At 40.0% G+C, this 18,798-nt stretch overlaps 1 protein-coding gene and 1 non-coding gene across 4 annotated transcripts in view; both read right to left on the reverse strand.

Moving 5' to 3' along the window:
- Positions 1 to 12,540, reverse strand: part of dennd4a (DENN/MADD domain containing 4A) — a 23,191-nt gene extending 10,651 nt beyond the window's left edge. The window contains exons 1-17 of one of the 3 annotated variants that reach the window (XM_086298752.1): positions 12,475 to 12,540; positions 12,302 to 12,343; positions 7,489 to 7,820; positions 7,080 to 7,326; positions 6,905 to 6,974; positions 6,611 to 6,780; positions 5,353 to 5,591; positions 5,165 to 5,231; positions 5,014 to 5,072; positions 4,754 to 4,898; positions 4,458 to 4,633; positions 4,104 to 4,204; positions 3,151 to 3,369; positions 2,540 to 2,685; positions 2,058 to 2,078; positions 600 to 733; positions 136 to 268 (exon numbers count right to left, since the gene is read on the reverse strand). In XM_086298752.1, the coding sequence (XP_086154878.1) occupies positions 136 to 268; positions 600 to 733; positions 2,058 to 2,078; positions 2,540 to 2,685; positions 3,151 to 3,369; positions 4,104 to 4,204; positions 4,458 to 4,633; positions 4,754 to 4,898; positions 5,014 to 5,072; positions 5,165 to 5,231; positions 5,353 to 5,591; positions 6,611 to 6,780; positions 6,905 to 6,974; positions 7,080 to 7,326; positions 7,489 to 7,799 (2,238 nt within the window). In that variant the 5' untranslated portion in view covers positions 7,800 to 7,820; positions 12,302 to 12,343; positions 12,475 to 12,540. Of the gene's footprint in view, positions 1 to 135; positions 269 to 599; positions 734 to 2,057; positions 2,079 to 2,539; positions 2,686 to 3,150; positions 3,370 to 4,103; positions 4,205 to 4,457; positions 4,634 to 4,753; positions 4,899 to 5,013; positions 5,073 to 5,164; positions 5,232 to 5,352; positions 5,592 to 6,610; positions 6,781 to 6,904; positions 6,975 to 7,079; positions 7,327 to 7,488; positions 7,821 to 12,301 lie in introns of all 3 variants that reach the window. The other 2 variants (XM_086298751.1, XM_086298753.1) reach the window with 2 other exon arrangements.
- A 3,596-nt stretch (positions 12,541 to 16,136) lies between these two features.
- On the reverse strand, positions 16,137 to 16,208 carry trnaq-cug (transfer RNA glutamine (anticodon CUG)). Its single transcript has one exon. It is a non-coding gene; the product is annotated as a tRNA-Gln (tRNA).
- Positions 16,209 to 18,798: the final 2,590 nt, after the last annotated feature.

Here is an 18,798-nt window from a genome sequence, read left to right on the forward strand (position 1 = left end):
TTTGGATTCACATTCATATCCTTACACATGATTATGGAGAATAGGCACAGGAGTAAATGTGACATTAATTTGAACATATTTAGGTTTATCTTTGTTCATGAAAGAAACCAAATTGACATGAAGATTCTTAAGGACCTGTTTAGAGCGTCTAAAGATGGCTGTGGGGCTGGCTGGACTGCTGTGGCGTGAGGCTATGCCTGCCGATGAAGGACTTGCTCCCTCCAAAGGCTCCAGAAGCTCAGCATTTAGCACAGGAAATGCAGAGTAGCTGCAGAAAGAAATGTATACTCCCTTATATACAGTTACATAAGCTAAAAATAGACATGGATTGCTCATAAATGCTAGCAAGCTGAGTTATTCCTACAACAGTTTGGTTCTTCCCTGAGGCACCAACATAAGAATCCAAAAGTAATGTGTTACAGCTCAAAATAACCACACAGCCCTGTGGCAGTGACAAAGTCTAACAACGGAAGCAGTTTATGAGTCTGTCCTTTGGGAGCAGCACCCAGTGTGCTGCTCAAGCATACAGGACAGAGTTTTAAAAAAAGAAACCCCCTGTCTTGCCTCTCTCATTTAGAGATTCATCTGCAGTGTGGTACCTATAGCACAGAGGATGCTCCTCTCCCTGCGATGGCGGAGGCAGCTCTGGAGGGTTGATGTAGACTGTGTGCTCGCTGCGGTGCGATTCATCCAGTTCGATCAGTCTGGCGTCCTCTGGTCGCTCACTGTCCATCTGGTTTGCAAGAGAAACACAAATTCAGCAGCTGTCTTCATCTTTCCTTTTAGCTGTTCTCTAAACACAAATCTACAAGTGCTAAAGCTTTCTGGAAGCATTCAGATCCGACCAGATATCAGGGTCAGTGAGGACACAAAGATGTCAGTAATGAACCGGCCTGCATCAGAAATATGGCTTTTGCTCCAATTCCAGTTAACTACAGGGCACTACCGAATGCTTGATCCCGTGAATTCTCCAAGACCGAATTAATCTAGGCTGCAGTGACCTGGACAAAATTGATGCCATGTTACTCTAGGGACATGAAACCATTTAACTGTACAGCTTTGGCAGCACTACTTGATACTTAACTGCCACATTTGCTTCAGCTCCAAATGGACTTATCTGCTGTCTGGAGAGAAGCTTTCAAAGCCTGCCTGCATGCCTGCATGCCTTTCTGAGAACAACAGCAGGAACAAAGAGAAGCCGAGCAAAAGCATACATGCTCCTTTTTTAAAGAAAATCAGCTCTGAATAGTTTCCTGGGACATTATAAAAAGCCTACTGAGCTGATGTGCACTCACTTGGCTTGTCTGAATCGATTACCAGCTTATCTCGGGCATGAGTTTCACAAAAACGTTAATATTATGGCAGCGGCTGAATAGTTCCCCGGTGTACTGGATTACAGGGTTTGTTCCACTCAGTTGAGTGGATGATTCAGTCACCGGACCCTCACTGACCTGTTTGCCCTCACTTCAATTCTGCTCTGTGTTTCTCTGTTTGTTGCCCTTCCTCTTACACCCGAGAGCTCTTTCTCAATCACGCATTTGTTGTCAACCTCAGCAGCAATGACGCTGTATGAATCAAGGCTTCCACTTCTCAATAATAACCACAATGACCATTAATACAGTTCAAACTCCTCAAGCAGGATGTAAATGTGACTTCCTGATTGCACAAGTGTACTAGCACACACACACACGTACACACACGAACAGAGGAGGCGGATGTTTTAGTGTTTTTGTGCGAGGGTGTGACAAAACAAGTTGTCAGTTTGTGTTCATAAAATCTGTCAAGTCTACGAAGAATTAGCACAAACTAATAATCAGCACATCCCACGGGATTTCAACAACAACAACAACAAAAAGGATAACGCAGATTTCTGACATCTAATGCATGTCATCACATTAAAGACATTTTCTTTCTAGCCCTCTGTTACACCACCTTGATTTATTCAAAATAAGTGCACATAAATATAATGTACATTATTAAATCCTTTGATTGGGATCAATGTGGGAAAATGTTAAAAATATTTTATTTAAACAGCAGCATAGGATTGAGTAACTTACCTTTCCTCCACTGGAAAATAACTGATAGGCAGGGACCGTAACGACAAGCAAAGGAGAAGAAAGAAATGACAAGAAGGCAGATAATCAGAACAGCAGAAGAAGCAAAAAGAAGACAGAAAACATCTTTAAAAAGAAGCAGACAATAAAGTTGATGGAAAAGCTTAGAGCTGATCTTACAAAGAGGCCCAAGAGATGTGCTGAAGTGTTAATTACTTTTTGTTTATTGCCTTTACTTCCTGTTAATTGCTTTTTCATTCTTTTTGAAAATTAAATAAAGTCCAAAAAAGGTCTTAATTTAGAGGACAGTGCGTGATTAATTGTTCCTCTAAATGTTTCTGCTTCTTTTTTAGAGAATTTCTGCCAGCAGTCAGAGGCCAGACTAAATATCGCTCAAAGAGCGTTTGTTCCTACGCAGCAGAATGATTTTGATGAATCATCTCTGACACTGAAAATCCATAATAAAGATTAGCTGTAAACCTCACCTTATCAACACACTCATCAAAGAAAGCCAGGCTGGCATCTTTATCACTGACAAAGGAGCACTCTTCTATGAAACGACTGAACATTTGAGTCTTGGTCATGAGGGAGTAAAACCTCTGATGGGAGCGGTCTCTGCTCTTCAAGAAGCCTGTAAAAAAGAAAACGAAATTATTTATTGAAAATCTTAAAAAGTGGGGAATTCATATCCGTCTCATGATTCTAAATCATTGCATTTACTTGTCAAGCCCTTGCAAAATATTTATGGGGTAAAGATGCAGCCGTAACCAACATTTCCGCAAAATAAATGCTGTGTTATGAAACAATTTGTTCTCCACTGCTCCTCTTACATAATAGCACACAGATGTGCAGGGACATTGTGCTATTAATCGCAGTGGCCTCTCTGACTTGTCATCCAACCCTAATTTCCACCGAGGCTTAACATAAATCACAACAGTCATTACAGCTCTGATTTGAGGCCAGCTTAGCAGCATTCAGACCTTAACCCCGCGACTTACTACAGCACTGAATCACAGAAGGAGGGGAGCCATGACCTGTCAGCATGGTTTGCCGTGACTTAGTATGGTGAATATTACTGGCTGAGAGTGACACATACCTTGGATGTCAAAGAGGGAGCTGGCATCAGTGGTTTTCTCGGACGGGGCTTGGGTGATGGGCAACAGATAGGAACGGTAGCCTCGCAGGATGGCAGCCATGAAGCGCAGGAAGGCCTCCTGGATCTCGAGCTCTAGTGTGTGCAGGCTTTTTCCACTTTCAAGCTCACAGTCGGTCACTGTGTGATCCATCTGCACATCTTCATGGTTTAAATGACCACCTGAGGGCACACAACAGCTGATGTTTTAACAATCCATACGCGCGTAAACCACCTGATAGCAAATAACCGGTTATTTAACCAGACACCAGTATTATTATTACCACAGACCACACACTTTTTCCACAAGGAAAGAAGTATTAAGTACAGCACTCAAGACTGGAGTAAAAGTGAGACTGTCAAAGTCAAATTATGTATAATACTCTGATTTTCACAGCAGACCTAGTTAAAAGAAATGCAGAGACCAACTTGCCAACAGGTATAAAGCTAGCAAAAACAGACCACTTGGCATGATGTCGCAAGCAAATTGTTCCTGTCTAGACCAGTATTCATGATGTCATGTTGTTCAAACACCACAGCGAAGATCTAGATTTTATAAGAGGCAGGACATAACAGTTCATTTTTGCATAATTTAAAAGATTTTTAAATTAAATAGAAATAGAATAATAAAAACAATAATCTGAATAAATCACTAATGAAAGAATACCATATATGGAATAAGAGGAAGGGTGAGGATCAGTTAAAAAACCATAAATGGCGAATGATACATGGTCAACATGCTCTTCTATAAAAGAACTAATCATTGCACTATTTTATTAACGGAACAGTGAGTGCATCCTGTCAGTTTTCCTGTAAAGCTGCCCATAGAGGCTGACTCAACAGACTCATGTAGCCTAAGCAACCAAAATTATTCATGAAACCACTTAGAGGATGACACAGCATCAGACTGGACTCACCCTCAATGAGCTGCTGATAGAGCTTATTCAGACTATTGAGAAGATGCTTGCAGGCTCTCCTGGGCAAGATTTTCCACGTAAGAGCCTTCTTGTCATCTTTTCTGAAAGCACAACAGATGGTTGTTGTTACACGGGAGGACAGTTAGGAAACAAAAAAGATATGAGGGAGGGAGGATTCACTGATATCCTCACAGAATACCTTTTGAATTGATGTGGGAGACCAGTGGGATCCAAACATGTTTTTTTTTCTGTACAGTAAAAATACTTCACATTCCACCTCTTATCATTACATAAGAGTTGATTTGAAGGTGGCCATCTAGTAGCACAGACTGGCTGCAGTAAGAGGTCACTTACTGGGAGATGGTGTTGGTGTCCAGATCCACACAAGTGATGTCAGCCGGGGGGACGTAAAGATCAAAGTACCGGGAGTCCATGCCCACAATGAAAGGGCATGGTGCACTAAGAACATCTGCCAGAGCCAGCGGGCACAGAGGGATGTATGGACATGGCCAGTGGAAGGGAAAAATCATCTGAAAAGGATCATAAGTAAAATTACTATAAACAATATATACAAAAGATTTTTATGGTCCCATGAAAGACCTTCGTTTTACTGTCAGGAAAAAAAGAGGATTAAAAAAGACAATACTTACAGACACAAGGGCCTCGGTTACACTGGTGAGTACAGCGGGGCGCAGGGAATGAACCAGGATCTTGTGCTCTGTGACAGCCAACACGAGCAGAGTGGCAGCATTTTTGGGGCCCAGATTCAGGAGCAACGTGGAGAGGCTTCCCCCACTACCACACAAAAACACACGGCAATTTAAAAAACAACAACAACAACACAAGTTTTCAGATTAGGATTGCAAAAAATGCAAGATGTTGTAATTCTGAAATTTATTGTTATCTTTACCTGAGTGGGAGCGGAGAGGACACAGGTTGGCTCAGCATCAGGCTGTCATGTGGAGACAGCTGTGGAAGACACAAGCAAAATTTAGTGAGTTAGAGCAAATTTAACAAAGAACCCACCCGTACAAAGTTGAAGTGATTTCTCATAAACTCACCTGGACTAGGATGCGCGGTCTCTGAGTGGAGGGAAACGGCACATTTTGCATGAAGTGAGAGATGTGCCTGTGAGTAAAAAATCAATTCAGTTAGTAAAGTTGTAACACTTCTTACTTTTGTATGATTTATCAGGCTGTGAGCTAAAGTGTCTGATTTGAAAGGGATAAAATCTGTAAAAGTTGCTAACTTTTCAATAGGCAGGGAATGTGGCCCAGAGATGGAGTATCGGTAGAGGAAGGTGAGAAAGCTCCTGAAGGACTGGAAGAAGGGCCAGTGGGAGAGTAAGCAGATGCTCTTGTTGCTGTAAACATTTCTGGTCTCGTCAGGTCTGAGATCAGAGCTTGGCAGGCCGAGCTGTGAGCGCTGACGCTCAGACAGGTTCTCCTCTGGGTAAGGCTCATAGAACTGGATAGCTGCTCCGTACACCTGCACACAAAGGGCCCCCAAGATAATTGCGTGAAGAATGCACAATGCATCTAAAGGATGCGCACGCTTGTTATCCTAATGCAAACCCAACAGTAGCCACAAGTCCCTTGAGAAACACATTCATTGAGCATGTAGTGGCGGCTTCACAAGAGAATTTTCAACATAATAAATCCGCCCTTTGAAGTTCCTTCTCCCAAATAAATACACAAGTCATTCCTAGCCTAAAGTGCCATGAGACTAGCCTGCAGACTAGAGGTTGCAGGCAAGAAGCAGTAAACACTGAAGCATCCAGCATTTAAAACTTGCACATCAGCCCAAGTGGTGCATGAGCCATCCATTATTCAAAAGATGAGCTACACTCAGCCGCACAATACAAAAAAAATCTTTTATGCTGCAGTGCTTTCAGAGGCTAACAGGCTTTTGGTATTCCAAACACAGCCTTTAGACCACTTTTGATTCCAGTCAGAGTTCAGAAGTTGATTAAGATTGTCTGGTATTCTTAGAAATACAGCTGCACTTCATAAACAGTCTAATCCATAAGGGATCCTAATTCTCAGTGAGAGACAGAGGTGGAGCTAAAGATAGAGATGCTAGCTGAAATGAAGCAATTAAGGGAGATATTTTGTATGTGTGGTATTGTAGGGGAATCGCCTTGTAATCGGAAGGTTGCCGGTTCGAGCCCCGGCTTGGACAGTCTCGGTCGTTGTGTCCTTGGGCAAGACACTTCACCCGTTGCCTACTGGTGGTGGTCAGAGGGCCCGGTGGCGCCAGTGTCCGGCAGCCTCGCCTCTGTCAGTGCGCCCCAGGGTGGCTGTGGCTACAATGTAGCTTGCCATCACCAGTGTGTGAATGTGTGCGTGAATGGGTGGATGACTGGATATGTAAAGCGCTTTGGGGTCCTTAGGGACTAGTAAAGCGCTATATAAATACAGGCCATTTACAGGCCATTTACAGGCCATTTACAAAATAAGTAAAAGAAAAGAATACAAAAAAGCAACTACGTACAAAGGTGATTTTACCTTTTCTCCAGAGGCTCCCGTTAGTACAAATGTGGAAAAAACAGGCAGGGAGTGTTTGGTGTGTGCAGGCCAGCACTCGATCATTGCCCCCATGGGCAGGCAGAACATAGGCACTGACTCTGGCAGTGGAAAGGACTCATAGTCCTCTTCGGGGTACCTACACAAAAGACCTGGACACAAACACATGCAAGAAATGTTAAACATATTCTTTATATGAATACTGATAATGACTGACACAAATCCATGACTAAACTTCCTTTTTCTTTTCACTGCTACAAACTCTGCACAGTTTACCTGCTTTGTATGCGATTGTGTTTGCTTTAGCCAGAGACTTCTTGTAACAAAGGTAGACCGAGGATCCCCACTGAAATACGGAGAAAGATAAAGTTCATCACATAGCAGCAACAATCTGGGCTGTGTGGGCAGACAAACTAGGTTTAAGTGATTATTTTTCAGAGCTCTATCCCACCATGCTGCTGTTGAGGTTCTTGTCCACCTTGCAGAAGGTGTGAGGGGGCGTTTCCCCTTTGCCGGGGATGATAACGCAGACATCGGTGACAGCCAATGAGGTGTGTGGCTGGCTCTTTGGTGCACGGCGGTAGGTGATGTAGATGCGTTGGGAGGACGAGCTGCTGATGTTTGCAGGGCGGCCTGAGGGTGTGGTCTGAACGATGTGACATCCGGGTTTGAGTTTCTCTTTCCACTCATACAGAACCCTGAAATATCAGACGATGTTGGTGACTTTTTATATTTTTGAAAACTGATCAAGACTTCAGACTGGAGCATGTGCATTAAAGCAGATTACAGTGACCCTAAGCGGAGGAGTTATTAGTGCTGCTGGGTGAGTAAAAGGTCAGTAAGTGAGGATTACTTCTTACCCGAGATCTGTCAGTGGAGGCTTATCTCTGCCTCGCTTAAAGCACAAGAATATCTGTGGGCCCCTTAGACTGGCTCCATTGAGCTCTGCAGAAAGACCTGAGGGGGTAGTTTCAACACAGGTGAAGCCTGGGGGTACCTCTTCTCCCAGAGAGCGTATCACGACAGCGACATCCGTGATAGGGGCTTTGGGTTTCACAGATTTGGGACCAGCATCATCAAAGTGTAGATCCTCCTCTAGAGGCTTGGATGAGTCGGTGAGGCCAGCAACCACAAAGTAGTCTGCTACACGAGGCCCTTTATCCTCCATCATTTCCCATTCCCACACTGTTGGCTGCAAAATAAAAAAGTGGAAGTTGCATGGGGGGGGTCAACAAAGTGCACTCTATACACTGGATAACCCTTAAATGTCCTTACTCTGTATTAGCTGTTGTACTAGATTTGAAAAAAGAGGCAAAATGCAGCATGTAAAATGTACACTTCTCCTGCAGTGCATTAAATTGCATACCATACCAAAGAAATAGCACATAATGAGAGCACATGGAAGCACTTAAAATACATTCCTTGCTGCAAAAACATCATATTTCACCGAGAAATATGGGAGGGCTTGCAACCAGTGACCTTGCTATATGCCATGGCTGGTTATGTAAAACAGAACACATGCCTCTGTAGAGAAAAAAGAAAAAAGGCACATATGGAAACTAGAATTGAACTGTAACTGAGCACTCAGAAGTGAAGAGAGGATACGTTGTTGCTTGGCAAGCAGTTTTTTCTGGGCTTTTACAGCTGTAATATTCAGACAGCATTTATTTTGGGCTCAAAAACATCATGAAAATGAAAGGAATAGAGGGCGCGCCAGTGAATTAGCTTGTTATGGCTTTATCACAAAGCATGGAACCCTGGAAGCCCTCTAAGTGCTGGGCCAGCTTATTGTGGTTCAGTTGAAGAGCCTGGTTTATCTCTCTCAGCAGTTCGTCCACACACACTAGCAAACTGATAAACAGCTGCCTATTATTTTCCCCACTGGCGTATGTGGGAGGTAGAATAGTTGTCTCACTCCTTTGTGATGGATGTGTCACTGTTAGGAACCTTGGCACACAAGGAGCTATGGCCATATCTCATCTACTGAGGACTTTGGCTTCTACTGGCTTTAAATCTAATAGTCCCGTGTGTTGTTCCTCCCTGTGGCTGCGTGATGGTACAGACAGCTAAGCACTGCTTACAGGCTCAGAGTGCAAAACTAACTCCTAACACAAGAGCATGGAAAAAAGATAATTTGTAGAAGCAAGATACTGCAGCATGTTGAGTGATGACAGAGATTCAGTTGTTTACTGAACAAGATTTAGAATTTGGTATCTGACTGGCTTTCACTTTCAATCACAAGACCTTTTAAAATAATTTACCAGCAAAGATCAGTCCACTGTTTCATAAGCTTGTTTTTGAAATGATGACTCATCACCACCAGGTTCCTCCATCCTGACAGTCTTCCAGTCGACATTGTTTTTCCATCAGTAGTTGATGTTTTTTCGCAGTTATTTGTGCTGAGCCCTATGGTTACGCGTGATGACTCGGCGTGTAAAGAGCAAAAAGGTTTCTTGTTTTTTCAGATCTCCTTCAATACTCAATTTTATTTTATTGAAAAATATGTATGCATTCATTACACTGCCACTTATGCATTTTACAACGTAGCATTTGTTCCTCTACGGTTTACTCAGGTTCTCAAAAAAGTTTTTTATTCTGAAAAACACTGATGTATATTTATTTTATTGCTTAGCTGGTCTTGTTTTTATGTTGCTTCTGCGGTTCTACTTTTCAATGAACTATTCACATTATCTAACGGCTTTTAGAAACTTAAACTAGTGGACATTATTGTTGTGTTTTAATATTTGTAATTTTATTGTAGTTGTGAACCACTTTGTGGTCCTTAAAGGAGGTGTTATATGAATTAAAGGTTCCATATAAGTAAGTAAATCTTACTTACTTATCTGGCAGAATGTGATGGCTTCTTTTCTTATGTTAGATAATTTACATTGTTAAACATCTATATGATAGTTAATTTTGGTCTTATTTTCTAAATAGGTTCTAACTATTTTAGAAAATAAGTCCTTCCCCATTAACCAAATGAACAATCAAAGTCATGAAATATAATTACAGGTGAAATCTGTTTAAAACCAGGTGAAATGTTTGCAGACTTTGACCCAAAATAATGCTGCTGGAAAAGCTAGAAGCGATTCTTTTACCACTTTCTTTCCTGCCCCAGAATTTCTAAGCAGAAATTTGTGTGTCACATCTTTTATCATATCGCCAGCTGTTCATGTGGCACAAAATCCTTTGTAATCCAGTGCCGAATCCATTTTACCTAATGACCTAACAAGCCGAAGGCCACAATAATTCTGTTCAGCTGATTCACCTGTTCTTTGATCGCGCACAACACTTACACAACATACCTGCTGCCAGTAGGTATTACACAAATGCTGACAGCTAAAAGCTAGACAGATGTGTCATATAATACTCAAAAGGTTCTGGATTAAATATAGATGTAATCTCCTGCTCCAACCACCACGACATTACTGCGTCTATTCCTCCCCCTCGACAGGAAGTAGAGGCCTAAAATTATATCTAATCCTCTCCATAGCAACAACATTAAAACTGAGCAGAGAACAGAAGGTTGAACATTTCTAACTCCTGTGATGATACACAGTCTTTGGTTTCCTTTAATCAGAATGCTGTAGATTATTTGTCTTTGCCTGGACCGATGTGTCTGAGAAACATGTTTTACCAGATGGAGAATCGGCCGCAATAATATCTTTTATCTGTTTATGTGAATTGATGTTTTTTTTTCCATGTGATTGTGGACGAGGAAACAAACACTCTTAGTAAACATGACTGCCCACAGTGTTTCCCTTTTATCTGGAAATGCTTTCTATTTTTTATCAGTGTGATATCATATTTAATACCACAGAGATGACTATGGTAAAACAGATTGGTTACTGGCCTGTATCATCCACTTTCATGTATGTGATTGTTCATCCCATCAATCACTAAGTGCATGTTCTAGTGACAACCCCCCCCCCCCCCCCCAACACAGAAATCAAACTGACTCCATCACAAATATTTTGACTGAAATTTAATTTTGAAATGTTCTCGTATTATCTCACTTATTCTAGGCAGTCTCGAGTTTACTAAACACTGGAAGTGAGCAAGTCACAGTCGCCACAGAAACTGCAACCGCTTCATTCACTGCATTTCTTAATAACAGGACAAATAAGGACACGGCGGATTTCCTCTTACTGCAAGCAAACCAACTTCCCTATTCGCATCCACTATTATTTGCGTGAGTCTCCGTCAACCGTCCGTTTTGCAGTAATTTGTTAACCACTTGTGCCATAATGTTCCTGACATTTCCCTCTTAAGCATCCTCAAACCTAATATTTTCTTTTCATGGTATCTGAGAGCATCACACCTTCTGTGTATCTTCTTATGTTCTAAAACATGTTCTAAGATGAGTTTTTTAAACTTGCATCAGTCCTATAAAATTGTTGCATCATTTTAAACATTCCTTTTACATTTGTAGCATTTGTATGCAGCACACTCTGATTATAGCTCTCAACTAAAATGCACTGCCTCACATTTTAGAAGTCCCAACTGCCAAAGCTCTGCAGATGACAAAACCCCTAAATATCAAACATGATTTTGTTTGCACCAAAATATATTTTTAAGTGCTGGATAGGCATTAAAGCCAATTTCGGAAATTAGAATGAACTTATATTTCATCAGAAGCAACATGACCGATTATTTATCCCCAGTCTCTTTTGATATTTCTTGCCAATAACATGTTTTTTTTTCTGTTTTGTTTTGTTTTTTGTTGTTGTTTTTTCAGAAGGCAGACATTAAACTTTGAAAAATCGATCCTCCCTCTTTCTGACTTCTGCTTGTGTGTTGTTGTAATTATGGCCCAAAAGACAGAGGCAGTGGCTGCTGGACAGTCCGAGTAGGGCTGTGGAGGGATTAGAGGGCTGTGTTAACAGCAGGGGGGCAGGGAGGATGGGCAGTGTGAACAGGGAGGGAACCACCACAACATTTCACTAAGCATCTGTTCCCCATGAAGCCATGAAGACAACCCTCACCCTCATCAGCCATTTGCACTCCTTATGCTGGACAGGGGGGGAGCCCTGGCCGCTTGATGAGGAAACCACACACGCCCAAGATAAACAGAGCAGAAAGATGAAGGAGATAAGGTGGTGCTGAAAATAGGAGAACGCTGAAGGGCTTTGTACGTTAAGCTTGAACCGCACGTGCAAAAGGACTACTGGGTTAACCATAAAGTAAATGGTTAAAATTAAATAAATAGATTAAAAAAAAAAACAACTGGCTACAGCGACCATAAAAATAAAGGGGGTTTCTCATATGCCCACATCTAAAGAGGCCATCTTATGGAGCACCGACACGGGAGGCAATGGAATAAGCCTCCATATGACTTCATTGTAACCAATGGGCGCAGTGTATACACAGAAAATCTCACACAGAAACCGATGCTCACCGCAAAGAATTAATCTGAGCTTGCATTGCATGAAGCTCTTGGACAGTGATATGACATGTTTGCCGTTAATTGTTCCAAGCAGCAATCCAACATTAAAATTAGCCTTCAGTGTATAACACACACAAACATAAAGCTACAAAAATGGGATCTCAGACATATAATATAAAAAAAATAATAATAACACAAAAATTACTATAAGCACAGAAACTACGTGTGCGAGCGTCGCTTGTATTTTTTTTTTAAAAAGATATTCGACAAAAGAAGAATCTACTCACATCACGACGAATGAAAGATGATCAGTCGAATATGAGTACACGCTGAAAATAAAACCCAGGTCCCCGTTGATGATAAATGTTTATTTCTTACAGTTCAGATTTAAATAAATTACCTACACATATATTATAATGTATAAAATAATAAAAAATCATTCACAGAGGGTTGGACCGACCAGAATAAATGGTGTATTCCCGAGCAGCGCTTTATCCAGACCTGCGCTGTTCACGTGACCGATTACAACCCTGACTGACGTCACTGATGACAGTGCTGTGACAGAGAAAAACGTCTGTGGTTCTGAAGAAACAGGTTTATACGGAACTGCACAACTTCCGAAAGCGCTACCACACCAAAAGAGTATTATTATTGCCATAAGCTGTACTAGTCGCATTTTGTCGCGAATGATTTTGTTATATTTATCTCGAAAGGAGCTATATAAATAAAAACGTATTTTACTTTCTTCTTATTATTATTTTTGTTATTGAGCTAACATAAAAAAACGTCTCTGATAGAAATATTACAGTATAACTTTACTTTTACAACTTATTTATATCACCGCAATAAGCTTAAAACTGTTTTTCTTTTCATTTGATAGCTCTGTGAAACTTCTTGCATACGAACAGGAATAATAAATTCTGATGAGCTACACCTAGTTTTATTTAAATCTACTGAGTGACACAGTATTCCAGGATTTAACTGTAGTCATCCACACCGCTCAGGCCCACAACCCCCCACCCACCCATCGCCAAAGACAGACAAGACTCTTTTGATTTAATAAGCAAAGTACATTATTTTATTCTTAAAGGGAAAAGGGGCATAGAAACACTTATTCATTTTGGTAGTGCATTCAGTATAATCTGAGAATATTACATATATTAGGCTAATTATATTAATATAATTTTTGCAATAAATATAGGAATTATGATGATGGTGGTGATGATGATACTTTATTGCCAGACAACTTTATTGCCAGACAACTTTATTGCCAGCAATAAAGTTGTCTGTTTATTGCCAGACAACTTTATTGCCAGTAACTAAAAAGTTACAGTATACTGTAACCTTTTACTCTGCATAAACCCTGGCAGTCCTGCCCTCTGCTGCCCTTGTGTGGCGATTACTAAGACACACAGTTTGGTGGAAATTCACAAATGACCACATATTAATACTGGGAAACCCCATATAGCTCCAGTGGTGAGCAATACATGCACCAGTAGTTTTAAAAAGTTGCAGCTTCTCATGGAGCCCCTTGGGAAAATTAATAGTTAATTAATTAATTAATAGAACGCATAGTTCTGATTTACTCCAGTTTCAGATATGGTATTGTCTCTTTAATGCTTTTTAATGCTTATTATATCTCCAAGATAAGGATGGCAACACTGCAGTTTTATTGTTAAAAGAAAAACAGTTATAGGCTGAAGACAGCTACTACATCAAAAATGTTCAACATGGTATTGCTGAGATGTGCAGACTAGATGAAAAACATGATATAAGATTTGTGGCGTGAATGTGTTTGACAAGCTGCATGCTCACATTGGATAATGTATTCATTAGCAACAGACAGTAGGTGGCTTTTCATTTGTTTCTGTGAGATTGCAGGCACACACCCCAACTGCACCCTTGAAGAAACATAAAAACAACAAGATATCTGATATATTCTTAGGCAGTTAGCAGATATGCTGTTGTTGGTATTTCAAAGGTACTGTACAGGTGTTAAAAGTGACCAGGTTTTCTATGTAAAGGCCTAGTTATTGATGTTAAGTCATTAAACTCAACAAATCAAAATGCTCTTCAGAGCTAAATGATCATCATCACACTTTGGTTTAGCATGAAAATATATATATATCACAAAGGTCCAAAGGGTCCAAACGGATATTTAAGTCGAACTGCCTGAGAATATTACATACCATTTTTCTGTCAGCTTGCACTAAATTCTCTGCTCTGTGCTCTTAACTTCATGGTTATGCTACAGTGTTAACTAAAAACTTACAAAAACAACTGTGGGCCTTGACTAGGCATTTATTTGTATTTTTAGCAGATGGTGCTTCCCACCCACAAACACCTGGAGCTGCCAAAGAGCTATGTAGTATTTATTACTGCACTGGTTACCAGCAGCGCCGTCACTTTAGAGAAGACTAAATAATTATTTTGTGACTTCACATAAATTGCTTGCAATCCAAGATCAGATGTGTTGTTACAAACACAGTTAAGTTCAAGTAAGATGAAGTGAGGTTCTTCCTGTCAAAGCACAACACAGCTGTCATACTGGGCTTTTTGCAGAAGCGTGAATGTGGAGTACTGACATTACCTGACATTTCTTGATCTCAGCAAATAGCTCAGTATGAGTTGAAGGGCTAAAGCAGAAAAACAGAACATTAAGTATCTGTATGTGTTACCCACAATGAAATAACAAGCAAGCTCCAAAGCTGACAATCACTGAGATCGCTGCTGCTGTCAAACAAGAAAACATTGCATCCATGGCAACAGCTGATGAGTTATTACAAAAACCAAAACCCAAAACAACAACATCAAAAAAAAAAAAAAAAAATGAGGGAAGAAATTAAAACAACTCTTTTAAAAAACGTGTTATTGCAATATCTACACACTGGAAGGAAGGAAGGAAGGAAGGAAGGAAGGGTGATTTATCCAACCTAATGTATGAGCCTACCTTGCAAACGACTAACAGACTGAGCAACAAATACATTTCAAAGGATTATCATTTTCTGATTTGATTCAGGATAACAGCTAGGCTAAAAAAGTGTGTGTGTGTGGGGGGGGGACCAGCTGTGTTGGGGTTATTGTTGAGCTTTGAAATCAGCCATTAGTGTGAATTGGTCTGCCTTGTTAGCCTTGCATTAAAGGCAATAGACAGAGTTTTATTTAATATCAGATCAGAAAAATCCAGGTGAAATTACCATATAATGATGTCTGGTCTTTGATCGCATGAGACTATTGTTGATGACATCCTCCAGAGGATTAAAAATTGTTTCGAAAATGAACATCATTACAAGGAGGACATTAGACAAGAAAGTGTTGTTGAAAAATTCTACGTTACACCTCAAGCTTGGAAAGGGGTCATCATCAAAAAAAAAAAAAGTCATCCTTAGATAGTTAGATAGTTTTTTGTTAAGTTATGTTGTAATTTATGTTAGGTCAGTCTGTCTTGTCTCTGCTAGCCAGCTAACTAGGCCTCTTAGTTAGCTAGTTTAGAGTTTTTCTGTTAAATTATGTTGTAAATTTATGTTGCATGTAGCACCTTGGTTCCTGGAGGAACGTTGTTTCGCCTCACTGTGTACTGTTAAACTGTATATGGTTGAAGTGACAATAAAGCCAACTTGACTTGATCATCAGCTGGTCATGCCAGCAGCACCAGTCTAATCAGCTCCTTGACTCACTCACACTTTTTCAGAAGTATACAGTTTTTCAGACCATCAGGGAAAAAGTTTGTGTTCTTTAGTTGAAAAATCCCTTGACAAAATTGGGAAGTGAGTCAGTGATTTGACTTAGACTTTCAAAAACTGTGTTTTTTTAAATGATTTATGTTTTTCTACAAATATATGCACGTCAGACTCTTAAGAAAACTTGCAACGTGTGAGTGCATGTAAATAGTGAACGAGTCAAAATATTGCATACCTTCTGCAACTGAAATATAAACGGAGGAGAAAGGATTTATTTCGTACTGTGGAGATTGTTTGTAATTTCCCATTAGTAAGCTGAAACGATAGATATTAGATATATTATAATCTATTTTATAAGTATTGATAGACCTAAAAAGAATCCTGTGTGTTAAACTATAGACATTTTACAATAAAAACGAGAATTAAAGAAAAATAACTTTTCAGGTCCCACCGAGATTTGAACTCGGATCGCTGGATTCAGAGTCCAGAGTGCTAACCATTACACCATGGAACCACGTGTCAGCGACCTACTAAAATCATAGAGTGAATCGTGACACATCTTGTTTCTGCAAGGTGTATATTTATTGCGGATGTATTGTTTCCCTTGTAGACCGGAATAAAAAGACAAAACTTGGGCACTTACTTGTGACTGGCAGAATTACTTCAATGCCGCTCTCACCAGCACTCGGCTGCCTCCTGGTGGTCAACATGTGTAATTGCAAGAACCGCAGGTATTGATTTTCATTCCGTTTTCTGCTCGTCTTTGAGGCACATGTGAGTATGTAAACCTCAGGGCGATTCCAATGTCTCCAGTCCACACTAGTAATAATGACCTAACCATGTCTAAATTAAGTCTACAGCCACAATTTAGTGATCTTTCATTCCAAATCCTTTCCAGGAGGTGCACTTATGTAATTGTAATACTATGTTAAACTGCTGCTGATGAAACATCTTGCATGAGATCTTTTTGAAATACAATTAATTTAGATCTGAATATACAAATTTAACGATGATCTTTCTGCAAAGAGTACCTAATAACACTTAAATTAAAAAGTGCAACTGCACATCTGTGAGTTCACCACAGTTAGCAGGCCTAGCACAAAATCAGTTTATGACTGAGATTGTTCAACTCTAGGGTAAATCTCCTTAGTTCAACCAATACCTGTGAAAAAAAAGCATTATAGACCGAGGTGCAACATTACATAGCAGGACTCACTAGCCTTGAGCACTCGCAGGGTTGTAGTAATGTGGTTGCTCTGTCTCCATAAAAATAGTAATTTCTTTAAACCTTGAGCTTTGAACTCATATGGAAACATCTGTTCTCATAGAATTCTCCATTAACAGGTCTCACCAGTTGATTTAGACAAATCTTATGTCATTTCCTTTCCCACCTTTACTTTGTTAACAGGCTTATTTAGTTATTGAGCAGTGTTAGAAGTGTCAAGGTTGGTTTTCATCTGAATTATATACAGACACAGAGGGAGTGAAAATGATCAACCTCACTGGGATGAATAGTGATTGTGCATTAAGTTAAGATCCAGCTCTGGTCTGATGGATAATCACAGTTCCTGTACCAGGACGTGACCACAATAAAGATCGGCAGCTGAGCTCTGCTATGGATTTAGCCACAGCAGAGTGCAGTCAAATGGTGCATACTTAAATGAGAGCGCTATCACACCACAATTGATCCTGCTATCAGAAGTTCACCAGGAAAAATAGAAACTTTATCAGAAGTTGTTGTGTGTCGCTCTTTTCAAATGCTTCATGCAGACATAAATCTATTCCCTGGCTCTCAACAGCTGATGTCAGACTCAAGTGAAAGTGACAGGTTATTCTGCAGCAGCGTGGTCAGCATCCAGGTGCAGCTTTTCAGAACATGTAGATGTTTTCTTCCCTCCCCACTCTATGACAGCTTCTGTGAAAAACAGCTTTTGTGAGAGATAGAGCTGACAGGCAAATGCACCAGAAAGGTGTACGCCTTAGGACTGCATTAGAAAGTGAAAAAAGCCCTGAAGTTCTTCAGCTCAAGATTTATCAACGTTGTAAGATGCAGACCAAAGATATGCACACATATGAATCAAACCAATGACACCGCTCACATTTAACCAGTTGCAACGAGTTTGTGTCGTGTGTAGTTTTTGGTAGCTTTTGCATGTCATCTTGTCAGCTTTGCATGAATTTTGATAAAACGTGGTAGGGTTGTAGAGTGGGGTCATGTTAACAATCCATTAAAATTTGGCTTACATCCACCAAGGTCTTCAAGGTCGAATGAATGATTTATCAGTCGGAAAATGATTAAAAAAAAAAAAAAAAGCTTTAGAACGTAGAAAAAAAATTATCCTTATAAGTGAGATGTGTCAACATATAGAAACTACTGTAAAAATATTTTAATATGTCATATATGACCTCTGACCTCACAGTTGTTAGATTAAACTGCAGGTCAAAGTGATAATAATTCTATACAGTGTTATTTAAACCCATGCTTCGTACTGCTTTTGCTTGCATTGACAACATGGAATTACATATGGGGATATACAAATATCTCGTTACTCTAGTCAAATAACCTCAAAGTTTCATCAAATACCTCATCATTAAATCTGTACCGCCTTTGTTTATACTGGTAACATTTAGGAAATGATTCTGGTATACGTGGATTTTAAATATGGCATTACAGTTTGCATCCAAATATCATGTCACATTTGACCTCTGACCTCACTTTCACATTTCACATCTGCCTTTCTTACATCTTAAAAGAAAGTATTATCAAGAAAAAGAACGAGCTGGTTATTCCTAAATCAATACCTTGTTTGATTTATTGATCATTACCTACGCCTACATTATCTGTCTAGCTGCCCTTCTCTGATTTTTACTGCACAACAAATTTCTTAAAGTAGTTTGAAAAGAACAAAGAAAAGAAAAATGAATATATACAGAATACAACACTATTCCCCTAAAAGTAAATACTACCCAGAGAATGAGCTGCCATGCCAGAGGTTTGTGCTCTTGGAGTGCTTCTTGTTAACAAAGTGAAAATGTCCAAAAAGTTCTCTGCAAGTTTTAACTGCCCACTGAAAGACTAGCAGTAATAAAGGAGAAGAAATATG

The sequence above is a fragment of the Aulonocara sp. 'chitande type north' Nkhata Bay genome, linkage group LG7 (assembly GCF_057382095.1).
Source record: "Aulonocara sp. 'chitande type north' Nkhata Bay isolate Kocher_YH1m ecotype deep benthic linkage group LG7, A_spYH_male_GT1.1, whole genome shotgun sequence".
Taxonomy (NCBI): Eukaryota; Metazoa; Chordata; class Actinopteri; order Cichliformes; family Cichlidae; genus Aulonocara; species Aulonocara sp. 'chitande type north' Nkhata Bay.